Here is a 19,783-nt window from a genome sequence, read left to right as displayed (position 1 = left end):
AATATTCAGACATATTATGCGTTCAGGTATTTCACAGCGAATGTTTTATGTTAATATTCCTTAAAAATGTCATTATTCACCTCAAAACTAACCAAACCTTTAAACACTCATTTAGAAGTGGCATAGATAAGAAACTGTTGTCAGATGATTGAAGATGGCATACTTTGGTACTACAATTGATTCACTCAAAGGATGATGTCTTTGCATTGGAAATAAAAATAAATTTTGTTACCTTTTCTGACATCGTACTCAAGACTTCTTTTCAACTGTGTTTTACTGCACATACTGCTGTGTATTTGATTTTTCTACATTGACTAGATATATAAGGGAGAATTTGAGACCTCACAAAACATGTGTAGGGACTAGCTAGCTGTGTTGAAGACCAATTGGTGCCCTTGTGCTGTTTTATGTTTTTTGGTAGGGTTATGGTCATATTGACACAATTTTTTATTGTCAATTTTAATAAAAGTTCCCAACATGACAAAATGTGAAACAATTAAGGAAAAAAAATGTCCTAATTTATATGCAAAACAATAAATGACATACAAACATGACCAATAGCTGCCATCAACAACATCCTCTGAATGAACCCCTGTTCTCACTCTTATCATACGGTTTTATCTCCCATGTTTAAGTCAGTATCAACACAGACTTGGTATTTTTCAAAGACAAAATAAAACTTGAGTGGAGAAAATGCATAAATCTAAGTACATTTTGCTGAAAAAATAACAAGATGTTTATCAATTTTTAATATATTTTTAATTCATAAAGTACTATTACATGACAGAGGGATAATGCCAATGATCCTTTAATTCTTTAAGCATACCTGCCATCATTCAAGAGTTGCATTAAAAATTTTCTTTATCAGCTTTCCTTTGGACGACAATTTGTGCAATGATCTTTTTAGACAAACTTGTATTTTACTAAAAAAATATTTAAGAGTATAGTATTTTATAGCCAAAACCTATAGTGTAACACTTTCTTTCCTATGTCCTATAGATATAAGATATTATATGAGTGCCAATGAGACAACTCTCCATCCAAGTCACATTTGTAAAAGTAACCATTAAAATTCAAAGTATGACTTCAATACTATGCCTAGTTGCAAAAAACCTGTTTTTTTTTTTTTATACAATGACAACATGGTATTATTGTTAAAGTTGTTTATCTCCTTTCCCTAGAGGTTCAAACTTTAGATGAGATTAATTCTGTTAGTTTTCGATAAAATGACAACATGTTGGTGCTTATTGTTTAAGCTGTTAATCCCATTTCTTTTGAAGTTCAAACTTTGGAGGAGATAATACTCATTTCTGAAGTCTCGCTCAAGATAAGACAGTGATAGCAGGCATGTTTAAAGAAGTAAGGCTAACAAATCTGTAAATCTCAAAGCAAAAAGAGGTATTCCAAGCAATGAATGTAATACTAAAACATGAATGCTCACTATGTGCAAACTTTTATGAAAACTAAAAGATATCTGATTATTTTTCTAATTATAATCAAACTGTCTGGATCTCAAAAACAAGCATATTATTTTTCCATTATCTTAATGTAGTATGCTTACTCTTGTGAAAAGTATGCCTTTGGCAAAAATATTGCTATTTGAACTATGGCTTCGAAAACATCTAAATATTCTTACAATTGAACAAAAATCCTGATAGATATGAGATCTAACACCTCCAATAAAAAACATCAACAAAACAAGTTATTATTCAAAACAAAAACAATATATTGTCAACAGTCTTAAAAACAAAAATAACTGATTCTAAATGATGAACAGTTATTACAATTCTTCATTGTCATATCTCTATAAAAGACATTTAATCAATAGATCATAATAACTAGAGGCTCTAAAGAGCCTGTGTCGCTCACCTTGGTCTATGTGAATATTAAACAAAGGAAGCAGATGGATTCATGACACAATTGTGTTTTGGTGATGGCGATGCGTTTGTACATCTTACTTTACTAAACAGTCTTGCTGCTTACAATTATCTCTATCTATAATGAACTTGGCCCAGTAGTTTCAGGGGAAAATGTTAATAAAAATTTACAAATTTTATGAAAATTATTTAGTTAGTTTTATAACGTGAATGCATAAAGAAATTAAAAATCGACAATACTATATGTATTCATAAAGCCGATAAAAATAACACGACTGTAATACAGAATAAACGTGATTATCTTAATGAAGGCGAATCCCAATTAAATGACGGTATTCACTATACTAAAATAATAAATATTGACATAGAAAACACCAGAAAAATAGTCAATAAATTGATATACCGTATGAAAGAAAATGATGAAATAGACGAAATGTCTTTCAAATTCTTACGAGAAGGTAAAACTTTTAAAACTCCAAAAGCCTACTTCCTTCCTAAGATTCACAAACTTAGTACGGAAACATTACAAATGTACCAAAACACATGTATGAATAAAGAAAAAGTACATGTACCAGGTCGACCGATTATTAGCCAATGCTCGGGACCATTATTAAATATTGGAAAATACCTAGATTATTTTCTTCTTCCACTGGTGAAGACACAAGATACATATCTATCAGATACTAGCGATTTTATCAGATACATAGAAAATATTCACACGAAACAGAGTGATTTACTTGTTTCATATGATATAAGATCGCTATATACTAATCTTAATTTCAATGAAATTAATACGGCTATAGCAAATACGCTGAAAGACAATGTAAATCTAGAATATGAAATTAAAAGACCATCTACAGAAAGTCTTCTTGATATTCTCAGTATTTTACTGACAAAAAATGAATTTAATTTTAATGAAAACGCATATAAACAAATCGTTGGCGTTTCAATGGGCGGAGTTGCTTCCCCGGAAATATCTGATATTGCTATATTTGACCATATAAATAATATTATAGAACAATATCCATACAAAGATAATATCAAATTTCATAAAGGAATGAGAGATGATGGCTTTATTATATTTAATGGAAGCAGTGAGCAAATTAAACAACTATTTGAAATAGCAAATAAGAAACATAACCTGCTGAAATTTGGTTTGGATTATATCTTAAAATTGGGAAAATTTCAATTTTGTGAATGTTGGTCGATTGTTTAAGTGCAGCTAATCGAAACTTTAATTATCATCTTGAACTTTTACATAGTAAACTCAGAATCATTAAGATCTTTCTCTCCTTACATGTGACCATACTTCATATAGAGGTAGCAATCAAATATGCAGTATTATATTTACAATGCAGGCACTGGTCTGCACTGCCTTGACCTTTGATGCATCGATTTTCAAATCAATCGGTATTTTCCACTGATTATATGCGACCATACATCTCAGAAATAGACTAAGAGACGGACTATACTTCAAGAATATTAAAATCATAAGGGATATTCCTCTATTCAAATATGGTGATTATATCAAATAAAGATTTCAATCCTAGACACATGAAAGTGTATGTTACAACATATTTGATTTTAACGAAAGAATTCTCTGCATTACTAAAATATCAAAAGACCAGAGTTTTTCGATTTCACAATCTAGTAAAAAAATTTACTAAATTTTATTATCGATCAAGAACATCATTTGTAAATATAAATCAACATTCAGACATATTATGCGTTCAGGTATTTCACAGCGACTGTTTTATGTTAATATTCCTTAAAAATGTCATTATTCACCTCAAAACTAACCAAACCTTTAAACACTCATTTAGAAGTGGCATAGATAAGAAACTGTTGTCAGATGATTGAAGATGGCATACTTTGGTACTACAATTGATTCACTCAAAGGATGACGTCTTTGCATTGGAAATAAAAATAAATTTTGTTACCTTTTCTGACAACGTACTCAAGACTTCTTTTCAACTGTGTTTTACTGCACATACTGCTGTGTATTTGATTTTTCTACATTGACTAGATATATAAGGGAGAGTTTGAGACCTCACAAAACATGTGTAGGGACTAGCTAGCTGTGTTGAAGACCAATTGGTGCCCTTGTGCTGTTTTATGTTTTTTGGTAGGGTTATGGTCATATTGACACAATTTTTTATTGTCAATTTTAATAAAAGTTCCCAACATGACAAAATGTGAAACAATTAAGAAAAAAACAATGTCCTAATTTATATGCAAAACAATAAATGACATACAAACATGACCAATAGCTGCCATCAACAACATCCTCTGAATGAACCCCTGTTCTCACTCTTATCATACGGTTTTATCTCCCATGTTTAAGTCAGTATCAACACAGACTTGGTATTTTTCAAAGACAAAATAAAACTTGAGTGGAGAAAATGAATAAATCTAAGTACATTTTGCTGAAAAAATAACAAGATGTTTATCAATTTTTAATATATTTTTAATTCATAAAGTACTATTACATGACAGAGGGATAATGCCAATGATCCTTTAATTCTTTAAGCATACCTGCCATCATTCAAGAGTTGCATTAAAAATTTTCTTTATCAGCTTTCCTTTGGACGACAATTTGTGCAATGATCTTTTTTAGACAAACTTGTATTTTACTAAAAAAATATTTAAGAGTATAGTATTTTATAGCCAAAACCTATAGTGTAACACTTTCTTTCCTATGTCCTATAGATATAAGATATTATATGAGTGCCAATGAGACAACTCTCCATCCAAGTCACATTTGTAAAAGTAACCATTAAAATTCAAAGTATGACTTCAATACTATGCCTAGTTGCAAAAAACCTGGTTTTTTTTTTATACAATGACAACATGGTATTATTGTTAAAGTTGTTTATCTCCTTTCCTTAGAGGTTCAAACTTTAGATGAGATTAATTCTGTTAGTTTTCGATAAAATGACAACATGTTGGTGCTTATTGTTTAAGCTGTTAATCCCATTTCTTTTGAAGTCCAAACTTTGGAGGAGATAATACTCATTTCTGAAGTCTCGCTCAAGATAAGACAGTGATAGCAGGTATGTTTAAAGAAGTAAAGCTAACAAATCTGTAAATCTCAAAGCAAAAAGAGGTATTCCAAGCAATGAATGTAATACTTAAACATGAATGCTCACTATGTGCAAACTTTTATGAAAACTAAAAGATATCTGATCATTTTTCTAATTACAAACTGTCTGGATCTCAAAAACAAGCATATTATTTTTCCATTATCTTAATGTAGTATGCTTACTCTTGTGAAAAGTATGCCTTTGGCAAAAATATTGCTATTTGAACTATAGCTTCGAAAACATTTAAATATTCTCATAATTGAAAAAAAATCCTGATAGATATGAGATCTAACACCTCCAACAAAAAACATCAACAAAACAACAGTTATTATTCAAAACAAAAACTATATATTGTCAACAGTCTTAAAAACAAAAATAACTCATTCTAAATGATGAACAGTTATTACAATTCTTCATTGTCATATCTCTATAAAAGACATTTAATCAATAGATCATAAAAAAAAAAAGTCATGCATGATGTAAAGCAATAAGGTTTTGAAACAATTTTTAACAATATTCACATTCTATTTCTAAGTTTAGTGTTATATGTTTTGAAATAGTGCTGGTCATTGTGAGATTTATTGAAGGGGTAAATGTAAAACATCTTGTTAAAGAACATGGTAAGCTTCTTAAAAAAAAAACACTACCCGTTAAGCAAAATCTAAATAGTGGTCTGAAGAAAACTCAATAATGCATTTTTTAATGTCATTGTGTGCAGTGATCAGGACTATGGGTTGGAGTTTTCTACAGGAAGAAACTCAATGTAATAATCAATTTTGATAAAGAAGCAATGCATTTGATTGAAAATATAATATGAAGGAAGAAACCTGTTTTACAATGAAAAAGATAATGTTACGGTCGCTTATAAAGAGAAAATATTTTGCTATGGTAGTTGTTATTATGACAAGTACAGATATGTAATAAAGATTATTACTTATTCAAATAATTGCAGAATATATTTTGACAATCATGTAGTACCAACAATTACTTTAAAATACCCTGTTGATTTTAATGAACAAATGTTCTGTTTAAAATGGTTTCAATGCTCTTTCCAAGAAATAGTTCATCTGAAAGTTGTAATGAGGGACACACCTATATTGCTATTGTAATAAAGCACATCCTTTGTAAAACGGTCTTACAATTATATAGAATATTATCTACACAAAAAGGTCAAAAATTTGGTCAATTTATATGTTTAGGCTTCCTTCCAAAAAATAATCACAAGGTAGATAGGTCAGGGTTATTTTTTTAGTAACTAAATGGAAAATATCCTATCATAGCAATATTTACACAGCACACTGTTTATAAAGTAGTGTAGTATAGAGCTAAACATTTATCCAATAACTCTTCTGACAAACACATTGTTATATTTGCTTTTTGTATACCTAATCGACTAAATAAATTATTCATCAATACCTTCATTTATCATATGTTCTCCAGAGAATACTAAACCAAGCTTCAACAAATTTTCTAAAAGCTGTGTACAAATAAAAGCTGATAAAATTTCAATCATTTTTAAACCCTTACAATATAAAAACAGTCATTAACGCAATAACAATTATAAACTATAAATGTGCATCTATGCTCAAATATAATAACAAATCACAGAATTGACAAATGATATGACACAAAGTAATAAGTGACCTAGTTGTTGGTGAAACTAGGTCAAAACTTTAGTATTATGTTAACTCATATCCTTTTAAGTATAGTAAAGTTGTTCAATATGAGTCACCATTGAACACTATTTGATTAACAAATCCATTTTACATTGAACAAAACATAACACCAAGCCATGTTCTTTAGAATGCTCCAATGTTCTGAAGTCACAGATGCACCAGTCCTGTGTATTCAAATGCACATCAAATGTGCATCATTAGTTGTAAGTTGATCTTTTAAATTAATCCTCTGGTTGATAAACTATACCACCTGGACCAGCTAGAGAAGAATGTCCCATCAAATCAAAATCTATCTGCCTAGCAGCCTGTCGACCTTCAGTTATTGCCCATACAACCAGTGACTGCCCTCTTCTACAATCTATTAATAGAACAAAAAATTAGTCAAAAAAAAAGGAAATATCAATTTGGTATTTATTCTACAGTCCATTAATAGACCAAATAATTAGTCAAAAAGGAAATATCAATTTCATATTTATTCTACAATCTATTACTAGACCAAATAATTAGTCATTAAAAGGAGATATCAATATGATATTTATTCTACAATCTATAACTTGTAATAGACAAAATAGTTAGTCATAAGAAGAAAATATCAATCTGAAATTCTTATCCTAGAAAAATGTTTTGAAATATATATATATATACAAACTAGTATCAATTGTTGTACCTCAAAGAAAAATATATATATATGCAAACTAGTATCAATTGTTGTACCTCAAAGAAAAATCTAGTTTTTATTTTAAAATAAACCAAGTATGTCAGTATGTCATGGATTATTCATCTAAAATATCTGTAAGAAAAACAATTCCCTTGAGCTAAAATTTACTATATCTACTGTTATTGGGTCATTTGGTTAATCATAGCATAACAGCTGAGATGAAGAAATGTTAAAAGAATTGAGGTCACTTGATATAAAACCTAACGATATCTATAACATTAAATATTTAATCTCACTTTCACAAATTAAAGATTATTTGAGCTCTCAATATCAGGTAATGTGATGTATGTGTGAATTATATGACAATAAAATCTTAATTCAAATGAATAGTACATTCATGATTATATATTCTATTAGTACTAACTTTATTCAAGGTTATCTAATAATAATAACGAAACTGAACTTGTTCCACATACATTCAAATACTGCAAAGAAAGTCTATCTTTTATTGAAAGCCTAAAAGGTCCATCTGAAAAGGCATGTTGACCAATTCTTTTGTTTTTTGTCCCTAATGTCAACCAACTGTACAGACAGTAATACTAACCTCCAGCAGCATATAACCTGGGTACACTAGTGGCATATTTGTTCTTTGGAGTCTGGAAGTTTCCTCTTGCGTCAAGCTTTGCTGCTAATTCATCAGCAATCTTCTTCTCTGGTCCCAAAAATCCCATAGCTAACATTACCATATCACATTTAATTAATTTCTCTGATCCTAAAAAATATTATGGTAGATTATCAATGTCCAGATGGAATGTGGTATAAGAAGAGTTCTCTTTCCTTACACTATTTATCCCTCTTTTCTTGACATGTTGATTATTTTTATTTAATCAAAGTGGTCTGTTTGATCTCAGTTGTTCATTGGTCAAAATCTGATTATGACGTCAAGGTTTATTGCTTTCCTCTGAATTTCTTATTGTTATGTCATGAAACTAGAGGCTCTTAAGAGCCTGTGTCGCTCACCTTGGTCTATGTGAATATCAAACAAAGGAAGCAGATGGATTCATGACAAAATTGTGCTTTGGTGATGGTGATGTGTTTGAAGTTCTTACTTTACTGAACGTTCTTGCTACTTACAATTATCTCTATCTATAATGACATTTGCCCATTAGTAACTGAGGAAATTATTTTTTAAAAATTTAACAAAAATTAACCAAATTAATGAAAATTGTTTAAAAATTGACTATAAAGGGCAATAACTCCCTTAAGGGGTCAACTGACCATTTTGGTCCTGTTGACTTATTTGTAGATCTTACTTTGCTGAACATTATTGCTGTTTACAGTTTATCTCTATCTATAATAGTATTCAAGATAATAACCAAAAATGGCAAAATTTCATAAAAAATTACCAATTTGGGGGGCAGCAACCTAACATCCAGATGTCCAATTCATCTGAAAATTTTAGAGCAGATAGATCTTGACATAAGAAACAATTTCACACCCTGTCAGATTTGCTCTAAATGCTTTGGTTTTTGAGTTATAAGCCAAAAACTGAATTTTACCCCTATGTTCTATGTTTAGCCATGACAGCCATCTTGATTGGTTGGCCAGGTCACCGGACACATTTTTTAAATTGGATACCCCAATGATGATTGTGGCCAAGTTTGGATTAATTTGGCCCAGTAGTTTCAGAGGAGAAGATTTTTGTAAAAGTTAACGACGACAGACGACGGACGACGACTGAAGCCAAGTGATGAGAAAAGCTCACTTGGCCCTTTGGGCCAGGTGAGCTAAAAAGGCCACCATGTCTGATGAAGTTTCATAGAAAAAAAAGTACTCTTTTTCCAGATCAATTGAAAGGAAGGATTGAGTTTGTCTGCCTGCACATCATTTAAAAATCATTAGAGAAACAGATTCCACCAAAGAATTTTGTGCAATACAATATTTATTGACTCTCTACAGTTAAATTTTAAACCTTTAAAACACTCAGCAAGCCTCGTGTTTTAATTTTACAAATTTAACTGTCTCAAAAGAATAATTATTGTATGATTATCTATACAGTGGTATAATCTATATATACACAGCACCGTTTGTCTGTATATTGATCTCTAGATGTTTATTTTGTTTGTTTTTGTTGGTAGTTGCTGTCTCATTGACATATATTACACATCAGATTTAGATCATCAGGAAAGTTTCTGTAAATACAAACTTAAAGAGATTCAAGTGTCCCTCTGGTTACTTTATCAAAACCTTAAAAAGTTGTACCTCTAAAATTGAATCATCAAATTACATACAATCTTGACAATAATATTTGTATACCTTCAACATCTTTCATGTTCCAGCGACCAGCATCATCCTTTACCCATTCTACCAATGCAGTATTTATACCACAAACATTTCCATTTCCATCATCAACAAAATTCTAAAATTACACAATAGAATATCTTTTCACATTAACATAATTCAAACATGAAATATTGACAGGTCATATCCATAAAAGGGGTGGTTCTCCAGAGGTAAAACTAATTCATTAACAAGAATGTGTCATCAGTACACGGATGCCCCATCCGCACTATCATTTACTGGAAATAAGAAAAAATCTCTAATTTGGCATTAAAATTAGAAAGATCATATCATAAGGAACATGTTTACCAAGATTCAAGTTGATTGGACTTCAACTTCATCAAAAACTACTTTAACCAAAAACTTTAACCTGAACTTAACACTATTATTTTTTATGTTCAGTGGACTGCAAAAAAGGGATAAAATCTCTTTTTTGGCATTAAAATTAGAAAGATCACATCATAGGGAACATGTTTACTAAGTTTCAAGATGATTGGACTTCAACTTCATCAAAAACTACCTCGATCAAAACGGGATGAACGGACGGGCAGAGGCACAGACCAGAAAACATAATGCCCATAAATGGGGCCTAAAAACAACATTAGCTTTGATTACACAAATGATATCACAAAACAAACCTTATAAGTTTACTTTTAAATAAAAAAAAGTATGTTAAATAAGGCAAAAAAAATAATAAAAAAATGTGACCCCTATTTTTCAAAAATAATTCAACTGCACGTGTAAAATGCTCATTAAATGTAATTTACGTAATCTGAATGGTTATTCAACTTTAAAAATAGCCAAACCTTGATACAAGTGTATAAACAATGTACTTATTGTGTTTTATTTTTGTACTATCAATTCCAAGTCTACTTTCCACAGCAGTCACTGAGAGTGAGAGAAGGTATTTCACTTCGTACCGTATCGCCTATTTTCCTATGTGAATTCTATAGTCGCTGTCAAGTCAAGAAAACTATATGCATGCGCATAATTACCTAAACAAACCCTAGACTTTTGATTTGTAACAAGGACGTATATTAAATGTTATTTAAACGACCTCCATTTCTTTATGGAAGTACAATATCAAATATCAGTTTCATAATGGTGACATATAAGATACTCCACTTCTGTTCTTATATGACAGAAATAGATTTATCGATCGTAATTCAGAGAACTCTCCCATGTTATCAAAACTGGGGGATTCCCTCTGACGTGTTTCTAAATTTATAAAAACACTAAATATAAATACTGCTGAATTCTGATTTTCCGTGTTGTTAAAAACATGCATACAAGTCAAGAGAAATAGCGAAACATGAAGATTATGAGAAGAACATTAAAGGACAGTTGTTTAAATTCAATCCTTTTGTTTTTATACCATTTAAAGCAAGACAATCTCAAGAATCTAAGGTGTTCCATGATGTTTAGAATAAAAAGGTTGACATGAGGGCATGGCCCCGAGTCAATGGTATAAGTCCACAGATTGCTTAAAAGCAATCGTATCCCAAAAATAGCCTAAACAATTGCAGGAAATAGTTCATTCAAATTTCAAGCATTGACACTTTAAGAACCATGTTGGTATTACTCTTTAAGAATGAGATAAGAAGATCTACAGTTAACAAATACCATAATATCTTCAACTGATCATACTGAACACTTACAGAACTCTTGATATTGAAGATTCTTGGGTCTCTACCAAACTTAAGTTCCACTTCTTCATGTCCATAGTCCATCTTGAAGACTTTGGGCCATGTAGGCCAAGGATTGTTAGGTGCTCTGCTAGGAGGTGGTGGTGGCAAGATTTCAAATGATGTAATGCTTTTAGCACCCTAAAAATATAACAGTAAAACATTATACAATTTGGATTATAACTTTGTTAAATGAAATTTCATAAAACAATATAAATCAAAATAAGAAATCTAAGATTAGAGGGTTCACCTCATTATGGACAATGTTTAAATGATTGAATGTCAGAAAGCTTAGGAAATAGGTAAGAGAGATCTACTTCTGCCTTGATGTTGACCTTCTTTCCTAAGATGCTTTTCTACACAAGCATGGACGAGGTAAAGAGATTTAAACTCATCACTAAAAACTTCAAACGTAATCAAGGTTAATGTTCATAAAATCTAGGTCATATTGACCTTTTTTGCTGAAGCTAACCTACTTTCCAAGATACATCTCAGCACAAGTTCAGACAATCCAACTACTTACAGTTACAAAGACATTAACTCAACACAAAATTTAACCCAGTTCAATATCGGAAAGATAATAGGTCACAACAACCTACTTTTGAAGGCATGGTGACCTTCTATCCAAAATGCATATCATATATGGGGTTAAATACTGTAAATTCAAAAATTATTGCAAGATTTTTATTATTGTGAAAAATGCAACAGAGTTTTAAACGCAATAATTTAGACTTGTAACTTGAAATATTTCATATGAATTAAACAGGATATTTCTCAAAATCGTAAAAATTAAATTGCATTTCAGCCTTTGATGACAAAATCGCAGTAATAAATGCACGCAATAATTTCTGAATTAACAGTATTCCTATTGTTATGCACACATTGGACTCTACTTACATGTCTCAGGGAAGTGGCAATACAATCACAACCTGTGTCCCCTCCCCCAATAATGACCACATCCTTGTCCTTGGCTAACATCTTAGCATATTCTATATCATTTCCTTCTTGCTTCTTCTGCCATGTCTCAAGGAAACTCATGGCATAATGGATTCCATTTAAGTTCCTGCCTGAAAACAAATGTGATAATATTGATATAAACATACATCCTAGTAACTGTTAAGTCTGTAATTCAGTGGTTGTTGTTTAATGCTGTATATCATATTGGTTTGTTTTTTTTACTAATTTAAAAAAAAACTAGATGTGTCAAAGCGACACAAATGGCCCCGTCTCAAAACGTTGAAAAATCTGCAATTTCAAAAACATATGTGGACAGAAACATGATGGTAGTCTCACATATCAAAAATCAGCTCAAAGTCTGGAGGCGTGTAAAAAAAAAACAACCTATAACTGTGATTTTCAACAATTCACAAAGTTGTAAACCCTTAATTTTGGCAAAAATTAGCAGAAGGGAATGAAACTTGAACTTGATCTGTAACTCTGTCACGGAAAAGAAGTTCTTTCATAATATATAAGTTCCAAATGGAAACAATATTCTGGAATTTTATTTCCACTGGAATAAATATTACAGTAAATGTTCCTAACAGAATAAATGGTATAGAATATTTGTTCCAACAGGAACAGATATTATGACATTGTTTATAACAAAGTTTCCATTGGAACTTCTGTTAGGTGGAACAAATATACGTTGACAACTCATCATGGTTAGCTCACATACCAAAAATCAGCCCAATATCTGAACGCATTTAAAAAAAAATGTCCGTATAACTGTGATTTTCAAAAATTTATCAAAGTCCAAAGCCCGAAATTACAGCAAAAATTAGCCGAGCAGAACGAAACTTAAACTTGATCTGTAACTCATCATGAGTAACTCACATACCAAAAAATCAGCCCAATATCTGAAAGAGTTTAGAAAAAAAGTCTCTATAACTGTGATTTTCAACAATTTATCAAAGTCTTTAGCTCCTTAATTAGGCAAAAATTAGCCGAGCAGAACAAAACTTAAACTTGATCTGTAACTCATCTTGGTTAACTCACATGCCAAAAATCATCCCAATATCTGAAAGCCTTTAGAAAAAAGTCCGTATAACTGATTTTCAACAACTTATCTAAGTCCAAAGCCAGTAATTTTGGCAAAAAATAATAGAGCAGAACGAAACGTAAACTTGATCTGTAACTCATCATGGTTAACTCACATACCAAAAATCAGTCCATTATCTGAAGGCTTTCAGAAAAAAAATCTGTGTAATGGTTTGTTGCCGAATGACGGAATGACAGAATAAGGAATTATGGAATTTCGGACAAGGGTAAAACTATATGGCACCGACAACTTCATTGCGGGGCCATAAAAATCAGTTGATAGTTTATTCTTTCGAATTCATTTACATTTGATAATGAAGATTAAATACTCAACTGGTACAGGAAGGTTTTTAAAATATACCCCATGGTCAGGTATCACATACAGCATACAGTTAAATTCCTTGAATGGGTAATATAAAAGTTTGGTATTAAACACTTACCTGTTTTATTTTACCATATATGTGTTAGTATTGTCTTTATGTATTGTATATATTGTGTATTATAGATATAAATATGCTTGATATTTTATTGAATAAAATATTATTAATATTATTATATTATTATATTACCTGGTATAGGTAAATCTCTAGGGTGGGTAGCTCCTAGACACAGCAGTACACTGTCATATTTGTTCATCAGATCTTCAGCAGACATATTCTTTCCTACTTCAAAATTACACTGGAATTCTATTCCCTCTTGTTCCATTAGGTCTACTCTTCTCTGCACAACCTGAAGTTAAAAAGTTAAGTGAAACAGACTGAAATCAATTTTATAGCAGGAAAATGGTAAATGATGAGTTTTCTAAAAAGTAAGCACTTAGTTGAAATCCAAGTTGTTTTCTTAAACTCATTCAAGAACAAGCGATATAAAATCAATTTGTTGATGACCTATGTTGACCTCAAGTTGTCTTTTAAATTTGTGTCAAAGATCCAGATCCAGATCCCAGATTCCGCTTACTGTTTGTCAGATTCCTGTATCCTGCTTACACTATGTACGTAAGCAATTCTAATTTTTTTGTAATTTCCCATGTCCTGCTATACTTTATTTCCCGTTTTCAGGGCACAATAGTTTGTGACTTTCACATGTCACGCTTACAAAAAATTAGCAATTCTGCGTCACGCTTAGGCCCCAATGAGACCCACTATAATGTGGCCTGTATTTCTTTTATGTGGAAACAGTTTTCCAGTTAGCTATTTTAGTTTCCACGGCTCAGTTCTGTAACAAAAACTAAGCAAGTTCTGTAGACCAAATTATCTTAATGGATACTTTTTAAAGTCCTTTCAATCTGGCTTAAATAGCAGCAACTTATTTTCACAACTTTTTAACTTTCTTTGTGTATTTTTATTAGAGAACCTAGTTTTAAACATTCATGATCATTTATTCACATTTTTTTCTACTGGCAAAGTCTCAAAAATTTGTTGTTTTACAGTAAATTAATTGTCTCATTATGATTCAATTTCATATAGCATTAGCTGAGTATTAATATTAAAAAGCATACCAGAACAAAATGTCCTTGTACTTACATCTTTGCCTAACTTCATGGTTGGTATACCATATCTCATTAATCCTCCAACACGATCATTCCTCTCAAATACTGTCACAGTGTGTCCGGCCTAAAATTATAAAAGTTTTGAAGTGATGGTCACTACATGAATCAGAAGTTATCCGTTATTGCAAAATAAATCGGGAGAATATCCCAGGACAGGGGCAGACCATGATGGCAGTTCAAGGAGTTGGAACCTCCATTTGTTCTCAATAGGTTTTAATTATGGGAAAATAGGGCTAAAACCCTTTTCTGGGTACAACAACCTAGAATACCCTTTATAGGTTGCACTTTGTAAATACAGCTGTTTCTCAAAACACGCCTCTTTTGGGGAGTAATTGAATATTCATAGAAAATTGATTTTGTTTACATACTGGTTCCCAGTTATGCTCTCTGTGTTCCATATCGCAGAGACAGAACTTGGGAATGTTACCAGTAAATAAACACGTGCATATTGTTTACATTGAAATCTGTGGTAACCTTTCATTCGAAGTAGGGGTAGTTAAGAAAATTAGTGTAAGTTTAAACTCTGAGAAGTTCAGGGCATATAAACGTTGAAAATATGCCGCACAGCCCTATATTTTGACCTTTGAAAAAAATTGGGAAATTTGTTCTCAAATTTTAATTTTATGATAGAATAATACTTACGTAATTGGAAATTACATTATCTCCCCCTAATTAGTATTCACACCGCCGATCGCGCTTTAAAATATCAATAAAGCGCTCAGGTATATCGACTCCCACCACGCATGCGTGATTCCCCAGTCTCTCTCGGCGAAAAGTGTTCACCAAAAAAGATTCAAAAGGGGAGGTGGGTGGGAGCCAATTACGTAAGTATCATTCTATCATAAAATTAAAATTTGAGAACAAATTTCCCAATTTTATATTAATTCATAATACTTACGTAATTGGAAATTACATTAGGAGATTTCTAAGCTATCCACAGCTGAAGAATCTTTCTGTACTTTGTATACTGTATTTTCTTCACATCAGTTCAGATATAAATAACACAACACTATACAGTTAAAATTTTTTTCTTCCATTTTCTATAAATTTTTCTCCTTTTTTTTTTCTTTTTTCAGAATTTTCTTCCATATATATACAAAATTCTTATTTACACAGAATTTAAAACTTCAACATCTATGTGACGTAAATAAAAACGAGTAAAGGTTGATTCCTTTGTCCAGTCTGCTGTGTCCATAATAGACTTCACAGATGCGCCGTTAAAAAGTGCCCAAGATGGGCCCAAGGCTCTTGTAGAATGAGCACGAAATTTTTTGTCTTTTTCATTGTAAGCACATTTAATTGCATTAACAATCCAAGACGAAATAGTCTGTGATGTAACCGGTTTATGCGGTTCAATAAAAGATAAAAACAACTTGTTCTCAAACTCACTGTCAGAGTTTCTAAAAGGTGCAGTTTTCTTCAAATAATAATAAATAGAACGCTTCGGATCTAATAATTTATCTGATTGATAAGACGGAATAAAAATCTTGCTGCCAAAATGTTTTGGTCTATCCTGTTTTGATAGTCCATGACGAACAAAAGTCACTCCTTTCTTCTGCACAACAATCGACTCTTCTCCAATACACAAAGATTGTAAGTCACTGCATCTCCTGAAAGAAGTAATTGCAATTAAAAATGCAGTTTTCCAAGAAATAAACTTCAAATGAGCATGTTTCATTGGTTCAAAAGGTGCTTGTTTTAATTTTTTTAAAACTAAGGGTAAGTCCCATTCAGGTAAAAGCACTACTTTTGGAGGTCTCGAGTTAAAAACACCCTTTATAAGACGAGTTATATAAGGATGTTGTCCTACTGGAATTTTCCCAATTGGAGCTAGGAATGAGGATAACATAGATCTATAACCAGCTATGGTTCTATACTGAAGACCTTCTGAGAATAAATATGTCAAAAACTCAGCCGCCTCCGTCAAAGAGGCACTATAGGGATCAATTTCCCGTCTACTACACCAGCTATTGAATTTTCGAAATTTGACAGAGTAATCTTTTTGAGTCCCAGAGCGCCATGAGGCTCTGAGTAATTTTCTAGTTTCTTTAGAAAAACCTTTCTCTTTAAACTGTTTGTCGATAAAAACCATGCAGTCAGATTGAATACTGCTGGATTTGGATGAAATATGTTTGTTTTTGGCTGGTGTAATAGATCCTCCCTGACTGGCAGGCTCCTTGGATAATCTATTATGTACTTCAGAAGATTTGTGTACCAATGTCTGCGCGGCCAATGTGGGGCTATTAGAATTAACTGACAATTGTACTTTGTCATGTGTTGTAGTATTTTTGGTATTAGACAAATTGGAGGGTAAGCATATGCATACATGTTGTTCCAAGGAATTGTTAGAGCATCTATTGCATAAGCCTGAGGGTCTGGGTTCCAGGAGCAATAGATCTGTGTTTGTTGATTTTTCGCAGAGGCGAAAAGATCTATGTGAGGTGTCTCCCAAATCTGAAACATTGCATGTGTTATCTCTTTGTTTAATGACCATTCCGTTGGTTGAATTTTTACCCTGCTTAAATGGTCTGCTAGAATGTTCTTTTTTCCTGCAATGTGTGCAGCTTTCAGAAAAATTTGATTTTGAAATTGGTATGTGGAAATAAGCATCTTTCAGATCTAGAGAAATTGCCCAATCTCCTTTTTGTACTAAGTTTAAGACACTGTTTAGAGAATCCATTTTGAAGTGTTTTTTCTGGAGACACTTGTTCAGAGGTTTTAAATTTATGACAGGTCTCAAATCGCCTGTTTTTTTTGGTACTAGAAAAAACGTACTGTAAAAACCGTAGTTTTTTTCTTTTACAGGTACATTTTCTATAGCGTTTTTTCCAAAAAAGTTGATCTATTTCTGTTAACAGAATAGGTAAATCTTTCGCAGGAACATTTGTTTTCTTTATTCCTGTTTGTGGGATTTTCCCCGAAAATTCCAATTTGTAACCCTCTTTTATTATTTTTAAAACCCAACTGTCGTTTGTTATTTTTGCCCAATTTTGCCAAAAAAGTTTTAAACGACCTCCTACAGGTATCTCTGGATTCTGACATAAAATATTTACCTGCTTTTTGTAGTCATTTAGATCTACCATTGCCACGAAAAGAACCTTTCTTTTCACCATCAGCCTCTTTTCTACCAGAACCAAAGCGTCTGAAATTAGGTTTAAATCCACCTTTGTTTTCACTAGGTTTAGCTGCTACCTTAGGAATACGAAAATTGGAAAAGTCATTTTTAGCTACTTTAGGACCATTAGTGTCTTGGCTAGTATGAATGATAGCACTCTTCCTCTTAAAACTTGAAGTTGAGGTAGCTGATTTACGAGTTAACTCTGGTAGTAAATCTTTGATTTGTTTGTTTGTCTCTGAACGATTTTTCAGTTTCTCTTCAAAATCTTTCCCAAGAACACCATCACTTGACAATTTAAGAGATAAAAACTTATCATTAAGCTCAGTTATGTCCTCTAGACCTGTATCTAACAAAGTAGCTTTCCTACGGATCAGATGATGAAATGCACCTGTTCTAGCTGTTTGATCCATAGATTTCACTGACATGGCAAAAATGTCTTTGACCATTTGTACAAGTAAATCAATATTTGGTTCAGAATCATTGAGTTTTTCCATTAATGAACCCAAGGCTTGTTGCATGTATGCCGTTATAATCAAACCCATTCTAGCTGCTGACTGACCTTTGAAAGCCATATTTTCAAAAATTTTCTCGGGTTTAGAAAAAAGTTTATTATGAGCTTTACCAGCATTAGGACCATGTCGTTTACACAGTAAAGTTTGAGTAATGTCATCTAGTTTTGGTAAGTTAAGAATATCAGCTGATTTATCACTCACTGGAAAACTAGCCCTATATTCCTCTTTATAAGTTGACAATAATAAAGGATTATCACAGTGCCATGATTGATTCAAAATATTAATCTGACTTTGATCCAGAACAATACCAGCTTCAGATTTGTCTGGTTTAGTTTTGGCATCTTCACCAAAAATGTCACCAAGGATATCTCTACTGACATTTTCAGTATCAAGAGAGTCCTTATCAACTACCGAATATCTCTGAAAACGGTTGTGTGTACTGTTTTTCACAGAAGAATGTTGGGATTCATTGTCAGAATCTAAATCTAAATCAAGACCCCTTCTTTCGTCTCTATCTGGTTGAAGGGAAATTGCATCATCAATGTCATTATCATGATTTGCAACACTAGCATGTCTGAGAGAATTTTGCCCACCTGACGTGGCAATGTCCCTCGAGTCCTGAGAAATGTTCTGCCCACCTGAAGTGGCAATTTCTCTGTCCGTTTCTATTTGTCCACCTGAAGTGACAGTTTGAGAAATGAACTTCTCGAAAAGAGGTAGAAAAATGTCCATTCGAGAATTCACCGAATTAACAGTCTCTTTGACACTAGAAATTTCTGCCCTCAATTCATTTTCTATGTTTACAGACAAACCTGTTGTTGACATTGTCTCCGGTTCCTCTGATACTTCTTTAGCACACGTGCTGCTAGCTTTACGAGACTTACTTGTCGTCTTTTTACGACTTCCGGTCTGTTTACCTGACGATTTCTCGTTTTTATTATCAGAGCGAGACGGAGTAGCTTTAGGAGAATTTGCTTCTTCACTTGCCGAATTAATGGCCGTAATGAAAGCTTCTGCCATGTTGACAATGAAAAGCGTCTATCTCAAAAACTTAAAATTAAACTATGAAAATACACGATATATAAATCAAAAAAGTTACATTTCCGTGAGGAAAAAATAAAGCGTGTGAACACTTTTCGCCGAAGAAGAAGACTGGGGAATCACGCATGCGTGGTGGGAGTCGATATACCTGAGCGCTTTATTGATATTTTAAAGCGCGATCGGCGGTGTGAATACTAATTAGGGGGA

General features: G+C 32.2%; 2 protein-coding genes across 3 annotated transcripts in view; both read right to left on the bottom strand.

The window, feature by feature from the left end:
• Positions 1–4,322: 4,322 nt before the first annotated feature.
• The window catches only part of LOC143047651 (uncharacterized), a 68,475-nt gene continuing 53,014 nt past the window's right edge, over positions 4,323–19,783 (bottom strand). For both annotated transcript variants that reach the window (XM_076220836.1, XM_076220837.1), the window contains 7 exons: positions 14,880–14,969; positions 13,926–14,085; positions 12,217–12,386; positions 11,293–11,460; positions 9,611–9,713; positions 7,899–8,066; positions 4,323–6,994 (listed from right to left, as the gene is read on the bottom strand). In XM_076220836.1, the coding sequence (XP_076076951.1) occupies positions 6,858–6,994; positions 7,899–8,066; positions 9,611–9,713; positions 11,293–11,460; positions 12,217–12,386; positions 13,926–14,085; positions 14,880–14,969 (996 nt within the window). In that variant the 3' untranslated portion in view covers positions 4,323–6,857. The remainder of the gene's footprint in view (positions 6,995–7,898; positions 8,067–9,610; positions 9,714–11,292; positions 11,461–12,216; positions 12,387–13,925; positions 14,086–14,879; positions 14,970–19,783) is intronic.
• Positions 16,259–19,659, bottom strand: LOC143047650 (uncharacterized). The gene is made up of 2 exons (XM_076220835.1): positions 17,959–19,659; positions 16,259–16,515 (listed from the first exon to the last, which is right to left on the bottom strand). The coding sequence occupies exon 1, from the start codon at positions 19,553–19,555 to the stop codon at positions 17,972–17,974; it is 1,584 nt and encodes a 527-aa protein (XP_076076950.1). The 5' UTR covers positions 19,556–19,659; the 3' UTR covers positions 16,259–16,515; positions 17,959–17,971.

This window comes from Mytilus galloprovincialis, chromosome 10, assembly GCF_965363235.1.
Source record: "Mytilus galloprovincialis chromosome 10, xbMytGall1.hap1.1, whole genome shotgun sequence".
NCBI lineage: Eukaryota > Metazoa > Mollusca > Bivalvia > Mytilida > Mytilidae > Mytilus > Mytilus galloprovincialis.
This window is presented reverse-complemented; position numbering and strand designations above follow the sequence as displayed.

Excerpts from the sequence above, each read along its gene's own strand:
- LOC143047650 (XM_076220835.1), bottom strand. The coding sequence starts at position 19,555 with ATGGCAGAAGCTTTCATTACGGCCATTAATTCGGCAAGTGAAGAAGCA.